We start from the raw sequence: 23,610 nt of genomic DNA on the forward strand, positions 1-23,610 counted from the left end.
CCTTGGAGTCTTGTTCCCTTTTCAGCGTCTTCAGCCTATCCATGTTCTTATGCCGATGGGCAAGGTCTTCACTGCAGCAGCAGGCTAAAGGCAAGCCCTCAAACTCACAGTTGTTTCAGGAGACCTGCAGGCCAGCAAGAAAGAAGGAAGGGAAGGCTTGTTTCTCAAAGGCTTCTCCTTGTGCTCACCTCTGCTCATTACAGCAATCATGATTTCAGCAAACCTCCAGGTTCTTCGAACTAACGGTTTCTGAGTATTGTTGTAGAAGCTAGAGACTTGAAAGTCAACCATCTGGTTCCAGAGAAGGTCTGACCTGTGCCAGTGTCTGGACGTGATTGATGCACAGGCTCTGTTCTGGTCAGCTGTCATGGTGTCCACTGAAAGATGCCTTACTCTGCACAGCCCTCTAATTGAGCAGTTTTGCATGATGACTGGTAGTTGCTTATCCTCTCCTTCATATGTCTGCTCTGTGAAATGTGTTATATATACACGTTGTCACTGAGGAGTCTTATTTTTGTCTTCAGGGCATAGTAAAATCAACTGATGCAGTTGTCAGAGTTGTTCACTATAACTTGCAAAGCATGCCCATCAGTGGCAGGCTTTCCCTGGGGTATGTAGGGCATACACGGACCAGCCCTTGCTTGACGTGCTGTCCTGGTGGCTGCAGTGTACCTGCCTCTCGTCGTTGTTGTAGGCTGCATTGGTGCTTCTTGCCCTGGGCAGTGGAGGGAAGTGTGGCATGTGTTGTGGTGAGGAGGGAGTGGAAGCGAAGCAGGGGCAGGGTGAGCAGTGGGAGAGCCCTGCTTTTCAGGGGACTCTTCTAGGCTGCCCTCAGGAGGAGTGCTGGATCCTGGGACCTCTGCTGCAGGACAGGCCACTTAGTGATAGTGCACGCTGTCCCCACCATCGCAGGAGGGGCTGTGTGTAGGGGATCTAAACCATCAGTTCTCACGTGGGTGACAGTGACCCCCATTTATCTTTAGGGGTGGGCTGAGCAAGGAGGGGGAGTGGGAACAGGAACTTCTGTGTTGAACAACTAGTTGGTCAGTGGCCAAGTGATCTCTCCAGGGTGAAGCGTATTCAGCCTGCTCAGGTATAGGTTTTCTAATTTGGACTCTTCTGTTGGCCAACTAGAAAGCTGCAGCCCAAAATTCGTGACTTCTGTTGTGTATGTCTAGTTTAGCTGGAAAAGTGTTATGGCTAACGTGTGGTTTTAGGATTTTGTAATTTGAATCCGGTTAAGTCTTGCTGTGAAAACCAGATGTGGAGAGAACATGCACACCTGGCAGCGTCTACAGGCCTAAAGCAGTGGCTCCGCACTCTTTGGGCCCTTAAATCACTGTCACTTCCTTGTGGAGGAACATACATCCAGACAATGAAGCTTCTAATTATAAATCCTGTACAAATGTTTTGTTTCCATGCACCAGCTGCAGGCCCCTCTCTGGACCCCTTAGGCTGAGAGGGGAGGCCATGGGACGGGATTCTGGTTTTGGCTTTGCTAGTGGCGAGCAACAGGATCTTTGGGAGTTCTGTTTTGCCTCTCAGTGATTGTTTCTCTGAGTTAAAAAAGGCTTCTTTATAATCCCTGAGACCTGTCTGGTGATCAGATATAAACTCTTATAAAATCTCTTTTCAACATATGCTGTATTTTGGTTATAAAACGAGCAAGATGTTCTGTCTCCCGGAATTCCAGTTCCTTCTTTAGTACTTCTTTCATTATGTGGTTGAACCGTAATGAAATCCACTGAAAAAAGAAATAGTGTATTTTCCATTATAGCTGCCATATGGCCTTATTGCTAGTTTTAAATTAGCTGAGATGGTTGCATACACAATTTATTTGCAGTAAGGAAGGAGACTGAGAGAACTGGATGAGGAGGAGAGCTATTCTAATCTCTGTGTAGAGGCATGGTGTCTCTTTTACTGTCTTTAAATAGAAAAATGTGTAATCCTCAGAAAGTGTCTTTCCACCATGTCTGTTTGGCAGATGCATGCATGTGTGTTATTAAACAGATGCAGACACTTCTGTCATTTTAAAATAGAATAGTGTTTGCTCTCTGGCTTGCCTAGCCCAGCATATGGGTTTAGGGGCTTTGCAAAATTCAACAGGATTTTCTTCAGAAATCGAAAAATAGGACGAAGTACCAGGGCCTCCAGGCTTGCATTTTCTGCTTAATATTCCACCTCAGGAACAGGGTTATAAAATTGTCCCTTGGGATGACTGTTTGCCTTCTTCTTCGCCGTGTATGTCTCCTTGTATTGTTACAGTGAATTGGTGCCATTAAAAAATTAAGCAGGCTGCAAGAATGCTAACATTATAGATATATCTTTGATCTGTACTGAATTTGGTGTGACAGGGATCTCGTTTCTCTAATTAGGTAATTAAATAAGTGTGTATAATGGAGCCCTATCATTGGGAAACTGGATTTTAATTGGGTGCAGGATGTCATGCGCCAAATGGTCCTGCTGTGCAAGGTGGTGATTGTCTGGGAGCAAACCAGATCTCCTGCCTCTATAGCAGATCCGATGCTGTCTGCCATACAAACTGCTAGGTATTTTTTTACATGTGGAAGGAGAGAAGCCATCACGACTGACCTCATATGGCGTGGCAATAATCCAGCTTCAAGCTGGACCTTGGCAGGTCTTTCCAAGCAACATTTCTCTGATTCTGTGGAGCTGGGTTTTTTTGGGGTCCCTCATTGGGGAGAGGGACAGATGGTAATGGGAAGGGAAGAGGGACTGGCTTTAGTATCTGCTCTCTGCCGTATGTTTGAAGGAGAAAGGTATATTTTGTTTCCATGACGTGTCTGGGATAACTGGGTGCTTGTGAGTTTTTCCTCTGATTGCTCGCACACAGTCAGACTAATAATTTCGCTCTTGACCACTTATGATGTGCTTAATTGGACCACTGTCTTGAAAATGCCCACTTTTACTGCAGCACTGCAGCTGTAGCTGCATTAACACAGTGAGGGACCGTAGTTTAAATCATCACCTTGGATGCTCAGTATCATTTAGCTTCGTATCATTTAGTTTAAAAACCTAAACTGTGGTGGCTGTTGCTCTGCTGACATCATTAGTAAGAGCAATAAGAAGGCTATGGAGCTATGCTTGACCAAGCCATGACTCTGACATTTAAGGTGTTTGTTTGTTTTATACTGTCTTTCCACCTATATATTTCAGATCCCTTAATTCCTGTCATTTACATGGTAACAAACAGATCACAGGTACCAACATTTGCCAAGCTAGTTCAGCACCTGGTAAAAAGCCTTTCTCTCAGCTCTTTAACCAACAGGGAAGACATGTGGATTTTCTTTTCTGTGGAAAAACTGGTAACAAATTCTGATTTTTAGTGAGTGACTTTTCTTCCTGTGAATGGCATTACATGCAGATGCTGCACTGCCCAGAATCTTCGTAGAAGGCATCCTCACTGACTTCCTTCATTTGCTAAACAAATGTGCTGTTGATCCAGTGGCTGGTAAGAGGTTTTTCTGAGAATGCAAACACAATTACTTTTGAAACTGTCTGAGCTGGGGAATTCCGCTTTTGTACCGAATGCACAGGAGATGGGTGCTGTTGCTCCAGGGAGGCTGAGTAATTTGGTGTGTCACAGCATAGCTGGCCAGATGATTCTGTGGAGCCATGTTGGGAGTGTGAAAGTTTTCATATCTGTTCCATTGGAAGAGTAAAACCAGAGTAACTAATCCCCATGCAAGAAAAGGGGGAAAAAGATCCTTGTGGCTGCCTGCAGCACTGTCCCTATGTCACGTGATCTGTTTGTCTCATGGTCTGTCCTGGGATGTGTCCTGTTTAACATCTTCATCAGTGACCTGGAGGAGGTGGTGGTGTGCTTGCTCCTACAGTTTGCAGATGACACCAAACTGGGTGACCAGCTGATACGCCTGAGGGCAGGGCTGCCCGTTCAGGGAGATGTTAGACAGGCAGGAGAAATGGGCTGATAGGAACCTGAAATCAACAAGAACAAGTAAGAAGTCCTGCATTTGGGAAAGAAGAGCCCCCTGCAATGATGCGGGCTCGAGGCTGCCTGCCTGGGGGGCAGCTCTGCTGGAAAGGCCCTGGGGACCTGGTGGGCAGTGGGCTGACCATGGGACAGCAGCGTGCCATTGCTGTGAAGAAGACCAACAATATCCTGGGCTATATTAGTAGAAGCGCAGCCAGTGGATTGAGCAAAGTGATTATCCCCCTCTACTCAGCACTCCTTAGATCCCTGCTGATACATCGTGTCCGGTTTTGGGCTCCTCAATACAGGAAAGACATGGCTAAACTGGAGCACCTTCAGCAGTGGGCCACCAGGGTGCCAGCTGGAGCACTTGTCCTGTGAGGAAAGCTGAGGGAGCTGGGCTTGTTCAGCCTACGGATGAGACTGCTTCAGGGACATCTTTAGTAAGCAGTCTGCTGATAACCTGTGAAGAGATTATTGAGAAGATGGAGCCAGGTTCTTCACCGTTGTGCATAGCAGAAGAGAGAGACAACAAGGATAAACTGAAATGAATGAGGCTCATTCTGTACAAAGGGAGAAACTAGAGTTTGTGCAGCCTCCATTCGTACAGGTTTTAAGACATGACACGATAAAGCCCTGAGCAACCTGGTCTGATCTCAGAGCTGACCCTGCTTTGAGGAGGAAGTTCAGCTAGAGGCCTCCTGAGGTGCCTTCCACCCTGAAATATCCAATGATCTTATGCGTCTCCCTGCCAGCTTAGACCCATCAAAGGCTGGATGGGTCTTCTTAACACTTAACACTTCTTAAACAGCGTGAAGTCTGTGGATTAATGATTTATGAGCATGTGAATACAAGGGCGCGCAGTGGAACTGTGCTTGTCATCAGGGTCCTTTTACTGGTTTTGCGCTCAGGTACTAGTAAGAGTACAGTTATTTTTTTTTGTGTGTCTTTTTTGCCTGTCTAACCTTTTCATGAGGAGGAAAGCATGGATTCCACTGGGCTGCTGCTCCGGCTTCTTCTTTAGTGAAGGTGAGTTGGAGAGGCTGTGTAGTTAGAAAGCTATTTTGGGACTGACCAGTAGGTGAGCTTGAAAGTCTTTTTAAGACTTTTCAGCCCCACTGAAACATCACCTCGTCTAGCTCATAGGACCTGGTATTATCAGTGCAAAGGCTTTAAAAGAGACCACAGAAAGCTAAAACCGCAAATAGCGTAAAACTTTGGTGTGCTGACTAATAACAACTATAAATAATAACAGCTGCAGGTCTTCTTGATACTTGGTGAAATGTGACATTTTCTTGTGCTTTGGACTTGTTTTGATTTGATTCTTGGGCTGGGTGTTGTTTCATGATTGCATTTTGTTATCCCTTGAGGGCTGTGTTTGGGAGACTGGAGTGGAATGGCAGTCGGAGGCCCGAGCTCCACTCCTACATAGTCTTCAGCAGGTCTGTTAAGACATGGTGGTGTCTATTTCTTACTTAAACCTGTCAGAGTTAAACAACTGGATGCTTTTATGGCAGCTGCTGTCTTCACTAAACCTTCCCCTTGTGGACTTGGCTTTTATCTGACCGTGGTCTCTGAGTTCCAGACTTTCTTTTACTGTGAGGTCTGTAGTGCTTATCGCTGAAGTGCTTGTCTTGGCAGGCTCCTCTGGTGCTCAGAGCAACAAGTAAAATAATTTTCCACATATGACTTGTCTGGAAACCATTGAGAAAACTTCTTTGCATTTTGCAGCATCTGCTTGTATAGTGAGATATTTCAGTTCATTTGCAAAACATTGCTTTATTGCCGTGGATCCAGGCAGGACACAGGAAAGGCAGAGCTGGGCATGAGCAACCTCACTGGTTGGTGAAATGAAATACCCACTGATATGGTACGCTGAAAACTGTGTGTTGAGGTCAAAGCTTCTAGCCTGGAGCGCTGCCCTGTCCCTCCATTGGTCCTGTGCTCTGTCGAACTGAAAACTAGTATTTACTAGAAAACCCTCAACACATGTGTTGCAAATATAGTTGCTATATGCGAGTGTTTTTCAGGGTTTTCCTTGTCTTTCTGGGTGACATTTGGGCAACTCCAGCGATTAGGCATGTGTACTTTTTGTGGTTTGCAGCATTGTTTATCTCAGCTTGTTCTTCCTGTAGAATAACGTTGCACATGCAAAAAAATTGCTTTTTTTGAATTGCAAGTCATAGCTATAGCTTCCTTTCCATTTGCATGAAGTTGGTTTGTTGGACTCTGTACTGTCAGCTGGAGAAGACGGTGCCTTTCTCTTACTTCTTGTGTTCACCTGCCATCACTGCCTTCAGAAGTGAGTCTGTTACTCTGTACTTCTCTTGACATGTTCAGAAGAATAAGCAACATCAAATGTTTTCATAGTTGCACGGTAGACTGCTTTTGGTGGTGGTTGTTAACCTTGTCATGCCTTTGGAAAGGGGGGTGAAGGATATGGGGCAAGCAGTAAGCTGAAACAGGTAAAACTGCTTGGGCTGTTAATTAACTGCGGGGGTTTCATTCAGGTACCTACAAGTGAAGTGTCAAACCATGAGACGGAAGTGGAAAGAAATTGGTGGAGGGATGGAAATGGGCTCAGTTGTAAAACGCATTACCACGAGCTGCAGTAGGGGCTTTTTTGATGCCAAGTGTTCTGCTTAATAAAGTTTGCACAGTTAGATTTGTACGTGGGATCAGAGATAGAGATTGTAGGAGGCAGTAAACTGAAGTGCTGTTTTCTCCCTGATTTCTTCATGGTGGAGAAGACAAGAATTGAATGAATGGACTAGACATCTCTATTCCAGAGTAATGCTGTTAGCTCTGCTTCTGACAGCTTCTGCTGTCTCTCTCTTGGTGATGTGTTCAGGCCAGACCCATCAAACATGGATACCTTAAGTAGTGAGTTGACTCTGATTTCTGGAGTTGCTTTTGGTTAAAGGAGTCTTGTTGGTGCTTGGCACCTTGTGGAAATCAACCTGCTTTGTTGGGGATCTCAGACTGAGTTCCTAGACTGTGGGTATGCTGTTACCTACCTGCTTGTGCCCATCAGCTTTGGTTGCAGGAGTACACAGAAGCCTTGCACAGTACTAAGCTCTACATAGTAGAATACAGTATTTCATGGAGAGCTGATAGCAGGAAATTTAAAATGTCTTGCAGGTTTTCTACTGTGGGTGGAATCAGGCCAGAAGTCTTCTTCAGTCCTTTATTCTTCTTATCAGGCTTTTTCTTTCCCTCTGTTCTTATCAGGTGGATTTGACTCCATATCCTTCTTTCAGGTGGAAGTTGTCCTGTTGCTCATGCGGTATGCTTGGGACAACAAAATCCTCCACCGTTGCTTCGTGGGGAGAAATGACCTTCTGTACATTGTGATGGAACTGTAACTGGGGAAGGCTGAGGAATTACGTTTTCCCTGTTTTCAAGTAGAATTTGTGTGCGGAGGGAGGAGTGCAACTTTCCCTAGTTGCTTTCAGGGTCCTTTCAAGCGGCAGTTATTGCCTGTGATGTTTGAGACAGTATCCTGTCAAAAAAACTGGGATTGAAGCCATCTGTTTACAAGTCTGGGACAATACAAGTGCCAAAGGTATGCCTACTTCATGTCCTGAAGTGTAGAAGCTGTATAGTTTTGGTGTGTATTGTAGTGCGTAGGAGAGCTGGGTAAGGCATAGATACTTTAGAGATTGTTTTATTTTTGCCTTAATAAAATACACACATGAGGGCCTGTGACCCTCTTTACCTGAAACATTTTCCCGTTTATTAACGAGTCTGTGCAAAAGCTGCTGCAAAGGCCAGGAAATGGGGGAGAAAAACCTCACCTCTGTGAAATAAATGGATACATTAACATTAAGTTGCAAGGTCCTGCTCCCAGTCGGGTGCTGGTGCCGGACCTCAGAGTGCGCACAGGGACTAAGCGACACTGAGCTGTACCAGCCAGCGCGCATCCTGAGAATACTGCAGCACATCACGAGGAACGGGTGCAGCTTGTTGACCTCCCCTTGCTCATCTGCTTGAAGGGGAGTGTTCTGTTTCTGGCAGGGAGGACAAAATGTCAGAACTGTTTGCTGGGAGCTGCTTAAAAATATACTTACACCTCTCGGGCATGAGGAAATGTGATTAAAAAAAATATGCCATTTTCAAAGCTGTGGGATTGCTGCTGTAAGGTCAATGTAGGGAGACTGCAGCAGAGCAGACGAGGTCAGTGTGTCAGCTCGATATCCTACTGGGTGGCTTTTTCCATGTTTGAAAACCTTGCTTTTGTAGGTGTAATATTGTAAATCTTTGAAATACCATTCTTGCCCACGCTCTTATTTCTGCTGCTTTGGTATTTTTTTACATTTTTTTTTTTTTTTTGGCCAGCATTGTGTGTCTTCACAGTGAAAACGAACTTTGTATTTTTTCCTTTCTTATCTGGTTAGTTTTCAGGCACACTGTGTCCCTGCTCTGTGCCATAATGTGGCTTCTGCAACCACTAGTCCCAGCAAAAGGGAAGTGGTAAGTGGCAGCTAGGGGTGGAGGTCTGGAGTGCCCCCTTTGCTGACAGCATGGATGCCTGCCTGATAAAGGCAGCGACATAATTTAAGCTTAAGATAATAATTAAAGAAACGAGAAACAGCGACTTACAGCAAAATGATGAATCCCAAGTTTAACTTCTAGTTTTAGCTCCGTAGCTCTCTGTCAGCTTCTGTCAAAGTCTGCATCTTGCTCTTCTGCCTTGCGGAACATACTTTGAAGGATTCCTATATAAGTATTTACCAAGTGGGTATTAGACCTGTTGCATGAGCTGAGCAGAAAGGGACTAAAAACAGCTGGGGAGCCAAATGCTGAGATGAATTCTGGGTCGGTGCTTTGGTAGCTATGAGGTTTGAATGGGATCAGTACAACTGCTGGGAAGAAGACCCGAATGTTAAATACATTGGCTCTGTGTTGGTACTGTGGGCTCCTCTTGGCTTTTATCACTGCCTATTTATGTCCAGGCAGCTGTGAGTCAGCTCCGGCTTTGTCAGTTGTTATCAGAGTACCAGAGGGGGGATCTACCTGTTCAGTTATGTCCGCAGTGTAACAGTGGTGGTGGCCAGCCCTACTTTGCTGGCTGTTGTGTTGTCCACGGCTGCCCAGCACGGGCAGCAGCTGGGTGAGGGCAGGATGCTCTTTCCTCCTCGTCAGCATCAGCGCTGCGTCTGCAGGGCCCTGCAGGGAGCTGGAGCAGAAAGCTGGTTCCCCATGCAGCCACTTAATTTTGCAGGATTCAGCTTTCTTGCTGAACTGAAGCGGGCCACGTAACTGGCTAAAGATCTGTCTGCTTAGTAATTACGGAGTCTCATTTTGTTTGGTTTGGTGTTCAGCTGCCAGTGCTGGTCATGTTGAAAGCCGCTGGCGGCTGCTGCTGCGGTCTGTTTAGTGCTCCTCTCTCCCAAGCTGCTGCTTCTCTGCTTGTTCCCATTCTGCCTCAACGCACCCTTCCTTTTTTCAGGAGGGCTGGTACATGTGCAGGGCTTGTCCAGGATAGCTGTAGCAGTGTTAATATTGGCTATCTCAACACAGGTGTCCGTCCACCAAAAAGCTGAAATTCTTTTTTCACCAAAACTTAAAAAAAAAAAAAACAAACAACCAATAAACAACTTGATAGAAAGATAAGAATTTTCATGGGAGAAAAACTGAAAGCAGTATTTCACCCTCATAAACAAAACAAAACCCCAGCTTCTCATAAACGTTTCTTACTGGCTTAAGTATTGGATATGCCGCTACTATGCTAGATATATATTTTACCCCTGATGAAAGTAAAGGGGATATCTTTGTTCTGGCAGTCACAGAATAGACCGCTCATCGGTGTAAGTTTAACACATCCATCATATAAACAAGAGTGGCCTGCTCTTTGCGACTAAACAAAAGGATTATTGCAGCCCTTTCCTAAAAGTTGCCTTTAGCTTTAACTTTTCCCCTTTATTAGGTCTTTCCATTTCTTTAAGTGACAGAGCCTCGCCGTTGTGAGTGCCTTGTCTGCCTACTGAGGCATATAAATAATTTCCTTTATTACCACAGTTCTGCTTTGAGTGCAGTCCCTTGATACAGTGCCTTTATGTGGATTTGATCAAGTCTTTGCCTTTGATCTGCATGTGATTATTAATTCTCTATTATAATTAATGGAGGCTTTGTCTTTCTTCTGCAGTCTCTATCAAAAGATTTCAGAGCCTTTTGTAAATGTTAAGCGATTAGTAATGCAGTAGCAGACTGGCAAGTTGTCTGTGTGGTTTGTCTCTAGAAAACAGACAAAGAGGCTCAGTGTATCAGCGTGCACTACGTTTGAGGCTGGTTTGAAATCTTTGGGTACAACAGTTTTCCTTGGAAAATACCAGTTTTTGTAAAACCTTTTTTTTTTTTTTTTTTAATGTTCCTAAAAGGCTTACAGTTTTGAAGATGACTTTTTGTGAAGGAGTTTTAGGTGTCAGGTGGAAATTGAAATTCTGTATGTCTTGATCTGTGATAGGCAGAGAAGCAGGTCTTCACCCACCAGGGACCTGTTGCCTTCTGGTCTGACACCTCACGTGGGAAGTGGGAGCTCCAGCAGATACTTGATCTTTTATGCGAGGATTGGCTGCTTCAATCAGGGGGATTTGTCCCATCGCTACATCTCACCTGAGGTGTGAGGGAATGAGGGTTGTGTCACTGGTCTGAATGGGGGAGAAATGGTCTTGAATATGGACTTTCTATTTTGCACGTGTTTATCTGAACACTTAGGATATGAGTTGCAGGCAGGTGAGTCACTGTCTGAAAAAGCGCATCTGGCTGCAGTTTTGTCTCTGGGAAGAGCAAGGAAACTTGGGAAGTGGTAATATGTTGGCGGCAGGAAAAGAGTTTCCCGTGCAGTTCACGTTACATGGTCATTGCATGTTTCCCTTCTGTGTGCTGCTCTGACCAAAAATGATCACAAAGTTACTTGACCAAATCATCTGTAATGCAGCCAAGGGTAACAAACCAGTTTAATAGCTTCCAAAGTTAGGGTTCAATCACGAGATGAAAGTACATTGTGTAAAGTTGTGGTCAGGCAGCGCTGTGGAGCCAGCTCGGCACTGGTTGAATGCGAAGGAAAGCACCGTATCCAGAAACCCGTGATTAGCGTCACGACAGCTGCTGCTTTCTGCGGGGTGGGATTCAGCTTTGCAGTCAGAAATAACTCGAGCTAAAATTAAGTAGCACTTACCATCTGTTTTTGTGAGAGGGAGAGGCTCGCGGTCAATTTTTTAATAACAAGGCAGTGAATGGTGAAGACTTAAGAGGTGAACTGTGCTGTTGTTGATAGCTTTTAAAATTATGCTAAAATTATTAAGAGTGAAGGTAGAAAGGATCAAATTGTTGACATCAGCTTGCTCTTTCTTACAAAAAGGAGAAAGCGGGGACTTTTCTTCTTTTATAGCACTCCTGATGACTTTAAAGGCCATTTTCTGAGTTGTGAGAAATCCTTGACAGCTCTGGTGGCGCTTCCAACTTTCTGCAGCTAATTGCTCCTGTTCTGTGCAGTTTGCGTGTAATCCCGTGCACCGAGACAGCCTGCCTGGCATACAGATGTAGCGCTGTGTAGCATGTGTGTATGCGATCCGCTCATTATATTAATTTGTTTGAAAGGCCAGCACAGCTTCCAGTGTGACTAAATCATGTTGACTGCTGACACTGCCAGGAGACTGTTAAAACATCGGAGGGCTGCCAGGAACCCTTGCTGCTTTCCTGGGGACCAGTGGAGAAGTGACCTTTTGCTCATGAATTTATATTTTTCATTTAGGGAAATACTCGGGGTTTTTGCTGAATGCCTTGGCCACTTGCTTGTCCCTTGCTACGTTTGGATTTTGCTAGCGCTGGCTGAAGCGATTCGGAGGACTAGTGCTGCCTGTTAATTGAGGATCTGCTCAGAGAAGAGATCTCCAGGCAGAAGGGAGGGAAGCTATACCAGACATCTGTGAGAAATTGTGGTTAATTCTGCCAGATACCATTCCAAGGCAATCATCTTTCTGTGCCTGTAGTTACACTTGACTTGTCCTGTGCAAGTTCGCATCTCAGTCATTTAGAGCATCAGCAAGTTTTATGTTAAGGCTGTAACCGTTCGGCAGAGTCTGTGTTGTGGGTCAAGGTGGGGGCAAACTCTGTTCGTGGGCAGGAGAGCATTCCACAGGTGCTGGGACTGCTTGTACAAGTTCTGCTGGCACGTCTGGGGGAGACCTCTGCCCTGGCCTGCCCTGCCCTGCCAGAGCGAGCAAACAAAGTGGCCTGGGGTAACAGATACGGGAAAGGTTCTGCTAGGGACCAGCCTGGACCGAGTGATGCTACTACAGCCTGTCCTCAATTTCCTACCCCTTCCTGTCTTCCCCTACAGCAGGTTTCCTCTGACATTTCTATGAAATGAAATTAGGCTTTACAGAAGGATGTTTTACACAGATCTCATTTAGAGACCAAAGAACTATGCCAATGCAACAGGGGAAAGTGTTTCCTATGAGGAAGGGATGGGGAAAAGGGGACCTGTGAATTGTCAGGGGGAGAGAAGGCAAGAGGCGATAATACCTCATGTGGGACCTACCATGGCTGTAGCCTGTTGTGCCAAGGTCAGCTCTGCTCTACCAGTGAAATGCCCTCTTGTGCGGATGGCTTGTTTGATGTAAGGACCTGGTATAAATCTTACAGCAAAACCACTGTTGCTGATACAAAGTCGAGGAGGCTGGCATTTGCCAGTCCATTAATATCTATAATCTTTTACAGTACCTTTTGGGTTTGTGAAAGCATGGATTGAAAGCCATTCTTCGTTGTAAATTTGCATTAAAACACCTATCAGGTTCTTCTCAGAAATGTACCTACTGCTTCATTATTTTATTGACTGTCTCGACAAGCTCCTTTGTGGGTTCTCTGTTTTCTTTTCCAGTGTCGTGGCTCGGTTTCCTTTTCCTGCTTCTGTTTCTTTGCTCAACAGTGATAAGTGAATACTGGGGGCAGCGAGCAGGGGGAAGAAGTCCTCTGCATTTGTTCAAGTGCAGCATGAAAGGGTTCTGGAGTGCAGCAGGTGTTGGGAATACCCTGGCAAATTCATGTTCCCAAGCGCAATTGCTTCTCTGCACACTGGCTGTTGCTCTGTGGGGCAACCTGTTGTGGTGGGGAACCCGACGGTGCTTTGGCCAGAGGGTGGAGATGGCTTTCTCCGGAAGCTCCTTGCAGAGAAAACCCCATCTTTGAGGTGCCTGCTCTTCGTTGGCCAGCGGCAGGCCAAGGGAAGCGCTTGTCTCTCCGCAGCAGCGGCAAAGGATAGGGAGGGATTCCTGGCTGTGAGTCCATAGCCAAGTGCTGTGTCCTCCCCCTCCCACCCCCACCTAGCAGCTGGGAGGCTATCTTAGTGCCTCCTCCTGTGTCACCATGCCCAAATTAACGTAGGTTTGGCAGTCCTGAGGTGGCAGCCCCTTATCCGGTTGCTGTCACTCCTTCAGCATTCAGACGGCCTGTGCGGTTCATCCGCGACCTGTTTGTGCTGCTGGGGCTGGGATGGCAGGGCTCCTGTGTAAGAGGCGCAAAAAAGGAGGTAGGAAACATCATGTTTGTAGCAAGAATCTCTTCCTAAGCTGTCTGCCTACGACCTGGTGTACAGGCTCTCTGTAAGCAGGGCTGTCCCTGGGCAGCAGGCTCTTCCCAGAGGTGGGAAAATAGCTTTCTGCTGGCCTGGCTGTGCTTTGCCGGTAGCGGTAGGAGAGGATGTTGTGGTCCTGTGGGATCTGGCCCAGCTGCACTGGATCTGAAGGCAAGCATAAGGTTTTTATGTGGCTCTTCGTGTTGTGAGGGGTGGGGACTTAATAGACAAATTTGTATTGATGGTTTCTTTCCGTTTAGTAAATTGCTCAGAAACAAAAATAAACGAGCAGGTGTATCATCTTAATTGAACTTTTGTCAATAAGACTAGTTTAGCTGCATTTAGAAGCATTCTGGTTTGAAATGTATGTAACGTTTTGTTTATATAGTATACAGTGAAGACAGTACCATGTATTCACTGCCCAGAGGAAATCGGCAGCTCTCATCTGCATTTGCAGAGCATTAGGAACACTGATGCCCTGACCTTATTGAACGCATGGCATTCCCAGAATGACCACAATCCTGCAACAATGAAAAGAGTTACATCTAGAAAGACGGCTGGTACTTTGAAACAAAGAGTGTGATTTAAGTGGAATTTGGGCATTTATAGTCCTAGCAGGGTTTTAAAAATCTTCACCTGTAATATCCAGTTTCCACATGGATTTTTCTTGTGCCTCCTGGTGGCCGTATTCCTGTTGGCATCACAGTGTAGGAGCTGGGCGGGTGAGAAAGCTCCAGTCGGGTGTAATGCAGACAGGGCTGGGTGAGGCATGCTACGAGACCTGTTTTGGTCTGTTGCGTGAGGCCTGTTAGCTCCCTGACTTTTGTTTAGAGAGGCTTCCAAAAAATGAGAATGAATGCAGAAAAGGGATAATTAAGGGTTTCTTTAATAACAACATTTATTCAGAAGGTTAAATCTCAGCCTGCAGACGTTGTGTTCTGTTTGCAGTAGAGGATGCTCTTCTGTTCCCTACCCTTTGCAGGGGGTACACAATGCAGAAGCAAGCCCTGCTTACTGCTGGCAGACCCCCTTCCCCCCAGGCTTTGTGCCGTGTTAACTCTAACCAGCCTCTCTAACATGGTTCATAAGCCATCAGGTCTCAAAAGTATGGGACTGGTGTTTGTTGCTTGCAGAACCTAAGAACGGAATTTCGTCATCGAGGATTTTAGTCATGCTCCATATCATGCTGTGAGCCAGAATTAGCTAACATCTTGGAACTGCCATTAAGAAATGTGGTGACTTGTTTTAAGCGCCTTCTTTTCAAGTATCTGTGAGAGAAGGAGCAGGGATTGTAGTGTGTTGTTCTTCCCTCTCCTTCTCTGGGGCAGTAGGATCACTGTGTTTCCCCCTTCTATCGAGCAGGAAAAAGCGAGTACTGATGCAGGATTTTGTAACCTTTGCAGACTGCATGCGAATGATTAGCCTGTGGTTTGACTTTCCAACTGGAAAGGGGAATAGTGACTATTCCTGAAGGAAGTGCTTGTTGGGATACTGAGACTATTAGTTAACTGTTCCTCCTTTTCTCTCCCCATAAAAGTTTATCTTGCAGACCTTACTTATTTGGAAATCGTTGCTTTCCCCCTAAAAGAGCATGGGATTTGGACCTCTCCCAAGGAGACTGCAATACCAAAAATGCTGCCACGAATTATCTTAGCCCACACTGACTGAATAGATGGCGTTACTACAGTGTCTATTTCAAATGTGTGTACTTCAGCAGCTTGGCTTATAATAAATAATCATTATCTGAGTTTAGGGGGAGATGTGCCTTGGAGAGTGTACCATTGTTACAGTGTTGCTAGTGCTTTTCTTACTGTAAAGCTCTGTGAAGATACCAAATGGTTGTTCAGTACTTTTCCTCGAGTTCATTTCCTACCCTGTGGCAGGATGTAGGAAAGTGGTTTAATATCCATTTTATTGATGAAGGGTACTTTACTGACTTTCCCAAATGAGACCTGTAGGTTTGGGGTAAGAGCTTGAAATCACGAATTCCAGATTTGTGTTCACCAGATTGTGCTACATCTATTTTTTCACCAGTGGCAATGCTAGAATTAAATACATTTTCATCTTTATTTGGTAAGTCTCCCTGGGATTCTCTGAGGCTTTTAATAAGGCAAGTTGCAGTTCCTGGTATCCTGCAGCTGGAAAAGATGGTGAGGGAGTGGTGGTCGTGCTATTCGAAAAGGAGTTTATTTTTACTGCTTGTTGTAGATCTGGGCCGTCCTGCAGACAAAGCTCACATCCCTTCCTTCTGGAGAAACAAGCGCTCTGTGGTTGCTCTTACCACAGAATTGGGTTTCTTGCAAAATATTTTCAGCCAGTAGTGTGGTGGCTCAGTTTAATAAGACCCTATAGAAGGATGTTACTTTGATTTTATTTTCCACTGTGGCTGCAGTTCTTAATTCCATAAACTGTGGGCTCATTTTGAAATGGATCTACCAGATGTTTTCTCTTATTATGAATACCCATTTCAACCCCTACATATCTGCAAACTTTGCACTTATTACAGTCTTTCTTTCTGTTTTTTCCCTCTCTTCAGTGAGTGACCTCCAAGAAGAAGGTAAAAATGCTATCAATGCACCAATGAACCCAAGTGCCGTGGACATCCATCCAGAAGACACTCTGTTAGGTAAAGTATTCAAGCTACAGACCTCAACTAAGCAATTATTAATGAAGCAGCCACTGTGACCCCCATATCCGCTGCTTTGCTGTTGAATGTAGATTGCTCAGTTGAAAGTGAGAGAATTGGGCATGGGAGTTGAGAACCGTTGCATGTCACGTGTAGACTAGAAATCAGAAGGGCTAAACTGGAATTTGAAGAGCAGTGCCAGCTATGCTGATACACTTAAACTAGGTAGTTTATGGGAAAATTGACTTCTTCAGTGAATTGGCAGAGAACTTGAGTTCTGTGGTCACCCTGAAAGCAAATAGAAAGTTGAGTTTTGCAAAAAATTAGATGGAAAATACTGCTGAATTTGTCTGCTTAAGAGTTACTTCAGTTCCATTAACCAATTGGCCAAGTGGATCTCAGACTTTATTTGTCCTCACGGACCTCCTTCTTTGGTAAGGAAGTGGTATCCTCTCTCTCTCTCTCTATATATATATCAATGGGGAACTGAAGTGCAAAAGGCCAACCCATAGAAAGTCTGTAGCAGAAGTGTGTGTTGTGGTTCCTATGGAACTCTTTAGACTGCCTTGTCTCAGTGTACATACTAGTTGTTAACTAGTGGATGCCATGTTCCTCCTTGGGTTACTGCTGCCACTTTGCAAGTGACAGTACAGCAAAATGGGACCTGATACTGAATGAACAGATGAGGATTTGGACTGCTGAAAATAGTAATTAAATGTGATTAGAAGTACGTAAAACAAGGAATGCTTTCTATAAAGAAGGTAAATGTTTAAATTCCCATTCTACTTGTTGCCTGCCCTCCCCTGATCCCTACAAGACCAACAGCATACTTTAATAGCAAAAAGTATTTAAAACTTACTGGAATAAAATTCCTTTTTCTTTCCTGGACATATGTCTCTTAACCTATGTAATTAGCTGAAGCAGGCTGCCATGGAGACCAATAATAAACCAGGAAATTAAAAACAAAAAAGTGTTAGTCATTTAGCTTTTCTGATTAGAAGAGTAGTAGGAAATGCAAAGTGCCGTTCTTCTGAGACGTGGGCAAAGTGTTGATTGCCCTGTGTATATCTGTGGATCAGGAGTGTCTCCAGTGATTTCTTCTGGGTACCTCTAAACGTGTGTGTGACTTTAGAAGACGTAGGACCGCTCCTGAAGGTCTGTCATGCAAAGACATGACCACTGGTGAACCTTAAGCAAAGTTCTGTCATGAATCGTATACCGTTATGGGTCAAATCTTGTTCAGGGTTTCAGTTAGCAGCAATATTTTGGGTGTGTAGTGGGTGTCACTTCCTTATGATTAGACTGCCTGTTGTGTTTTGGGCTGGACTGACCACTGAATGAATGACACATGCTCTACTGACTGAGCTGAATCATCCCAAGGAGTAATAAGGAAGTAAAGGAACGGGGAGGGGGAAAGCAGCAGAAGAATTCAGTTTTTTTCCTAGGTTTGTAGAAATTGGTTAAGTACGTTCAGATAGCAGGGTCTTGTTTTTTTAATAAAGGTTAGGGGCCCTGGAAAATACTGAACTCAAATGTCTGGGTGAAGTCTAAGGTATCCCAGCTAGATAGCATAGTCAGTCCTGTGTCTAGGATGTGTGAGGACACGTTTCCCATCTGACAGCAGTGAAGTGTAGCACTGCAATAGGAAGTTGCCATAGGTTGGTCATTGTTGGAAAGGGTTCCTCTATGCAATGTAGCAATGGCCTGACCAATGGTCATACCTAAAACCCTCCTTTGTTGCCATGTTGGAAGAAACTGGGAAATCGGCAGGAAAATAGGACTCTGTATGGCATGTCTAGACCCAGATAAATTCATGGGGTCTATAAATAATTATTTTAGCTGAAGAGATATGGATCCCCTCATGTAGCTGTGACACTGTCGCCCATCCTGGTGTTCCTGTTGTGTAGTAGCCAGGGTTTGCTCTCCACTTAAAGGAACAGATCTAACCTAGATCACAGCTACCACTTTGTTACTAGAGGAGCTCAAATGAAGAGTGTGGGGAGAGGTCTGCTACTTGAAAGCAAGCACCAGAATTTAAAAGGCAAGACTTGCTCCAGCTGCTTCCTAAATACTGGTATGCATATCTACAGTAACATATAAACATGCATGTGTCCATGTGTCCATATATGCTGTTGTGAAGATAATTCTGTCAAAGGCTGTTTGGTTGTTAGCCTTACTGAGCTCAAGTTGATTCTGCTACCAACATTTCTGTATCAAATCATCCCTTCTAAAAATTAATCTTTATGTTCATGCCTCTTGTGGTTGTCCTGCTGACTATTGGAGAGCATTTCTCGCATCCCTCCACCCCACAGCAGCAGCAGAAATCTATTTTGTGTTCTTCCCTCATGCAGAAGTCCAACTGATGTAAATTGGGGCAATTTTCATTCTCCAGCTTAACCAGAGGTTAAGGAGTTCAGGCACTCAGGGACACATGTGTGACCAAGTTTCAGGGAACCAGACAGCCCAGGCACAAACTGTCAGCCCAAGTCCCAGCAGTTGCACTGAGCATAGTGCCATAAACTTCCTACACCCTTCAAGGTGGTGTAATCTGGGACAGGTGTTTTCAAATAGAAATTTAATACAAATTGAGGAGAGGGAGAAAAGTAGTTCTGCACTTTTTGGCATGTTAATATTAACACGCCCCACAGGGTATAGAGGACAGTGATCTTCTGATGTATTCTGCACGGTCTGAGTGGGCGAAGGTCAGTGGAAAAAAATCTTATTTTAGGGAAGTTAGGGCTGTGTTTTCTTTCTACATGTCTCCAAAAATGTCTAATACTTTGATGATTGGATATTCCCTTGCTAAGATGATGACTGTCATTTCTCGATCAGCTGACAGGCCACTTCATGGTTACAAATTGTTGCAGTATTTCAGCAGTGTACATTTGAAGTGGATCTAACTAAAGTTTCCCATTTTACTTGGACAGAGGAGAATGAGGAACGCACTATGATTGATCCTAACTCAAAAGAGGACCCCAAGTTCAAAGAACTGATCAAGGTAAGAGATCACTGTTTTGTCCTTCTTCAATTTAACTAGTGAGCTGGAGTCATTTACAAGCTGATTACCAAGAATACAGTTGAGGAATACATCTTGTTGCTGAATTGTATTGGTGAAAACTGAGGTTATCAACAAGGTAAAGCTAAAAGCAACAAGAGAAACAAGAAGCAGAATGTTGGAATGCCCACGGTAATTACGGAGTAAAGCTCCATTGTCCATTTATATCCTTGTGATTATCACAGTGAGGATCAGTGCTTATCTTGAATCTACCTGCAGTCACTGCATGTAAACCTAGGTTCCTTCTGTCTGTGAAAACAGGGAAGGAGCTTTGGAAAGCATTAGTGAGATTTCAGGAGGGGAAAGAGTAGGACTGAAATGAGCAAGGGCATAGTGGGGGACAAAAGAGACCTCTGGTGTTATAGGAAAGTTAGAATTGAGATTTTTTTTTTTTTGTCCTATAGTCTCTTGTGTTTTTTTGTTTGGTTTTTGGTTTTTTTTGTTTGTTTTTTTTTTTAAGAATAGAAGTCCTCAGTTCCCCTGTGTGCTAGGGCAGGGGCCAGATTGTCCTGAATCTGTATTGTCACTGCAGACACCTGCCCAAGGCATTCATAATCGTGTTCCCAGCTGTGCTGATGTGAGTTGTGGCTTTCTGCCTCAGCAGTGATCATGATGGAGGGTTTGATCTTGAGGAATTAGTGTTTAGGAGAACCTTTTCTGTGCGGTGTCATTGACGTTAACAGTGAAAGTTTGAGCAGGGAGAGAAGGGCTGGCAATTCTGAACAAATGTGATCTCTTTCCAAAAAGCATTTGTGCTTGTGTTACACTTCCCTCCACACTTCCTCTTTATTATTTTAAAATTATTCTTTTAAATTATTTTTGTTAGAAACACCAGTGCAGCTGTAGCTGGGTGGGTCTGAAAACTTGGGGTAGTGTATACCGTCTTCAGAGAGGGGGTGAAGCTGTGGCACGTTCCTTTCAGGAAACCTTGTGCACCTGGCTGCATGCATGTGCTTCACAGAATGCCTCAGCAAACTGCTCACCTGGTACGTCTTTAAAACAAGCCCAATGATCTGTTTTTAACACTGCAATAACATGTTTAGGATTACAAAACTACATAAACCCGCATTTAGCAAAGAGCTGTGCTCATTTTGCTGTGTTATTCTAATTCACCTGGAATACATTGTGGTTTTAAATTTTAATACCTAAATCCATTAATTCTCTCAAAATGTACAATGGTATTGCACCACTCTTTCAAAATGTACTGTGGTTTCTTTGGTAGTGGAGCAGTGATACTATCATGAATAATTCAGCTGAACCAGAGTCGTTTCAGTGAAGGAACCAGATGCACTCTGTGATGCAGGAGACTTGATCAGAATTGCTTTTAAATTGGAAATTTTGCTGGTGGATTTGATATGTGTTGGTGAGTCTTCCCTGGATGTCATAGTCTAGCAAAGTTATATTTTCCAGTTTGAGAACCTGAAAACCTTCAGGAGGAAGGAAGATCAGGGCTAGACAGCACTTGAGAATGTGTCTGAGTGCTTACAGCGCGTTGCAGAATCAGGCTCTGGTTCACTACGCCAGTTTACACTTGGGAGAAGAGAGAGTAACGTATTACCAATTGAATGGCAGCAGCTGGGGCCGGGAAGAGCATGTAACTGGGGGTTGTTTCCTTGGGATCATCCTCAAAGGAGAGATGTGTCCTATAGAGTGCCTACTCGAAAATGATGTAATTTAGGTAATTGCTAATCATTTGCATACCTCTCAGCAGTTGAGAGCTTTTACAGAGATTCATCTAGAGAAATATTTAACACTATGTTGGTGTGAATCTGTAAAGCAGGGAGAGGTTTGAATTATGTTGGCAAAACCTATTTGATGCCACAGAGTTTGGATAATGCAAAAAAAATGAGCAATTTATTCCTTGCTTTCTGTTCTTCAGTGGTTAATGACATTTTCCACGAGCCCCAGTGCTGGATGAGAATTAACTGTGCTAAGCGCTATAGAGCAGCAGCCAGCAGAAAAGACTGCCCGCCCCACAGAGCTTGAAATGAAAGATCTCCGCAGACTAGCAAGGAGTGAGGATCTGAATAGATGGAGGTTTTTATAGTTCAGAGTGGTTCTCTCTCTTTTCCCCTCAGAGGGAAATGTGTCGATACCAGCAACAGAGCCTCATGCCTTTTGAAATTTGGCAGTGTGGCTTAGTTTCATTGGTGCCAGCCCAAATCTCTTTCAACACCAGAGTTAGACATGCCAATGGTTTGCCGTCATTGATTTTGAGTGTTTCTGTTCTGTCAGTTCCATGCAGTTGGGTAAATGGATCTCAGTGCAAAGAAGCAGCGGAGATATCTGTTGCTGACACTGCTTTAATATCTGTCTCCACAAAATGTTGTTTTAATTTCTGCTAGCCTCATGCCATAGGGATTATATGCACAGTGGATTGATCAGCGCAAGCTTGCGTGAGCGTTTGGAAATGATTTTGACAGAGCTGTTGTAACTCTGGAGAGACAGATTGTATAGCATAGTGGTAACACGGAGAGACCAACAGAAAAAAAAAACCAAACCAGCAGAAAGCCTCATCCCTCACTCTTGTTAAAGCAAACATACAGTGAATCCCCTCGTTGAAGACTGCTTAGTTAAGGATGCTAGAATACCTGCTTAAGTCCTCTTGCACATATGAATATCATCAGGAACTAGAATTACGCCTCAAAATGTTGTTTGTTATCATCATTGACAATATTCTAAAAACAGTTGGCCACAATTTGTCAATATGAAGTGTTCGATTAAGTTGCCTCTGTGGCCAGCAGCCTTTTTTTCCTCACTTCATTTGCTCTGTGCGTAATCAAACACAGTTTGGTACATGGCTGAACAGGCCTAAAGCTGAAAATTCAGATCAGGGAAAGAGAGATGGATTATCGTTTTATTATATACACACACATATATATATATGTATAAATAATTTATTCACAAATACTCAATTTCTGGTGTCTGAAACGTGTGAGCTTCTTTTACTCATTGCCCAATATTTGCCAAGTGGCAAGTGCACAACTGACTTAAAGTAAGTGTTTGAATTGTTAAGTTTGGGCTCTGACATCAGAGACAGAGATGTCCTGTGATACGTTGTTTCTTCTTGTATACCTCAGAGACAGGTTTCTAGTCTGTATGTTATTGTGAATCTGTTTAAAATTCAGTTTCCATGAATATATAAAGTTCCCTTAGTTGGTCCATGTCACTAATTGTAAAAAGTGTTTGGGGGTTCTTCTAGCTCTCTTTTGAATACTTTAAAAAAAAAAAAGGGGGGGGTGTGTGCTGATCGATGTGTGCTTTCCTGTTTCATGTGTGTTTCTTTGTGTATTGGGTGTAAAGGTGGAAGGAATCTTTTTTTCCCCTTCTGGTTCAGATATGGCTGAAGGGTAAAAGTTTCAAAAGTTTCGCTCATTGTCATCCTAAACATAATTAGAGTTAATAGGCTGTAGGAATTGAGCCAGATATTGAAAAGATATTTTAACATTTCACATATGCGGCAGATTTCCTAGGGTTTTCTCATGTAGTTCAGTAGGAAAAGGATGAAGAAGAGCTTCTACTCATTGAATCCAGAATTTTAGAACAGCAGCTTGCAAGAATTGGGTCCCGTCTGAAAGTGCCTTGGCTTGACAAAAGGCAGCGAATCACAGTTACAAGATGCTTTCCCTCCCTGCAAAGACTTCTGTAAGATCTGTAAAATCAGCTGATGCTGCAACAACTTTTGGCTTTTAAAGCCTCATCTAAACTTAATACAGATCCAGACACTGCTCTAGATACTGCCTGAAGCAAGTAAACATTCTCATTTGTAGTAAATCATTCACTGTCCTAGAAATTATCACGTTTTTCCCATGTCTAATTTTATGGCTTTTTTTAAATTCAGTGTGGTGAAGAGAAAACCAAAATGAAGCCACTGTCCTTTTGGTAAGGTTTCACGTGTGACCAGATGAAACTGCTTCCTAAATGCATCGTGGTCTGCTTTTGAAAACAAGAAGCCTTCTCTTTGTTTACAGGCTGCCAATGCTTTGTGCTTGGTCAATAGTTTCCGGGCCTGAATATGATTTTTTTTATATTAATTTCCATGCTCAACCCTGAAGCTAGTTAAGCTTTCATACCTTTTGATCTCTGTTTCCTAAGTCTGCCAGACGTTGGGAGGGGAAAAAGGTCATTGAAACCAGGGTTTTCTTTCTTTGCTGTTTTTGGTGACTTGACTTCCTGTTTTCCCATTGTGCCAGATGTGGTCATGTATTTTGTCTTGTTTTTCATTTAGTTCATTACTGTGTAGTGGTGACTGTGGGGTCCTTATGCCCTTGAACTCTGCAGATTAACTCTGAGTGTGCCTCACTGCCATGGGAGCAGCCGGCCTGCAGAACAAAAATATTTCTCTGAGCTGGTGAAGTCTGATGTAAGACCCCATCTTGCATGCAGTAAAAAAACCA

General features: G+C 44.0%; 1 protein-coding gene across 4 annotated transcripts in view; it reads left to right on the forward strand.

Annotated features, from left to right (window-relative positions):
* PARVB (parvin beta) overlaps positions 1 to 23,610 on the forward strand; it is a 65,376-nt gene that overhangs the window by 8,632 nt on the left and 33,134 nt on the right. Inside the window, exons 1-3 of one of the 4 annotated variants that reach the window (XM_063354813.1) lie at positions 6,191 to 6,257; positions 16,069 to 16,158; positions 19,086 to 19,156. In XM_063354813.1, coding sequence (XP_063210883.1) covers position 6,257; positions 16,069 to 16,158; positions 19,086 to 19,156 — 162 coding nt within the window. In that variant the 5' untranslated portion in view covers positions 6,191 to 6,256. Of the gene's footprint in view, positions 1 to 6,190; positions 6,258 to 13,360; positions 13,488 to 13,562; positions 13,704 to 16,068; positions 16,159 to 19,085; positions 19,157 to 23,610 lie in introns of those variants that run through there. The other 3 variants (XM_063354805.1, XM_063354799.1, XM_063354790.1) reach the window with 3 other exon arrangements.

Source organism: Chroicocephalus ridibundus, chromosome 1 (assembly GCF_963924245.1).
Source record: "Chroicocephalus ridibundus chromosome 1, bChrRid1.1, whole genome shotgun sequence".
NCBI classification, from domain to species: Eukaryota; Metazoa; Chordata; class Aves; order Charadriiformes; family Laridae; genus Chroicocephalus; species Chroicocephalus ridibundus.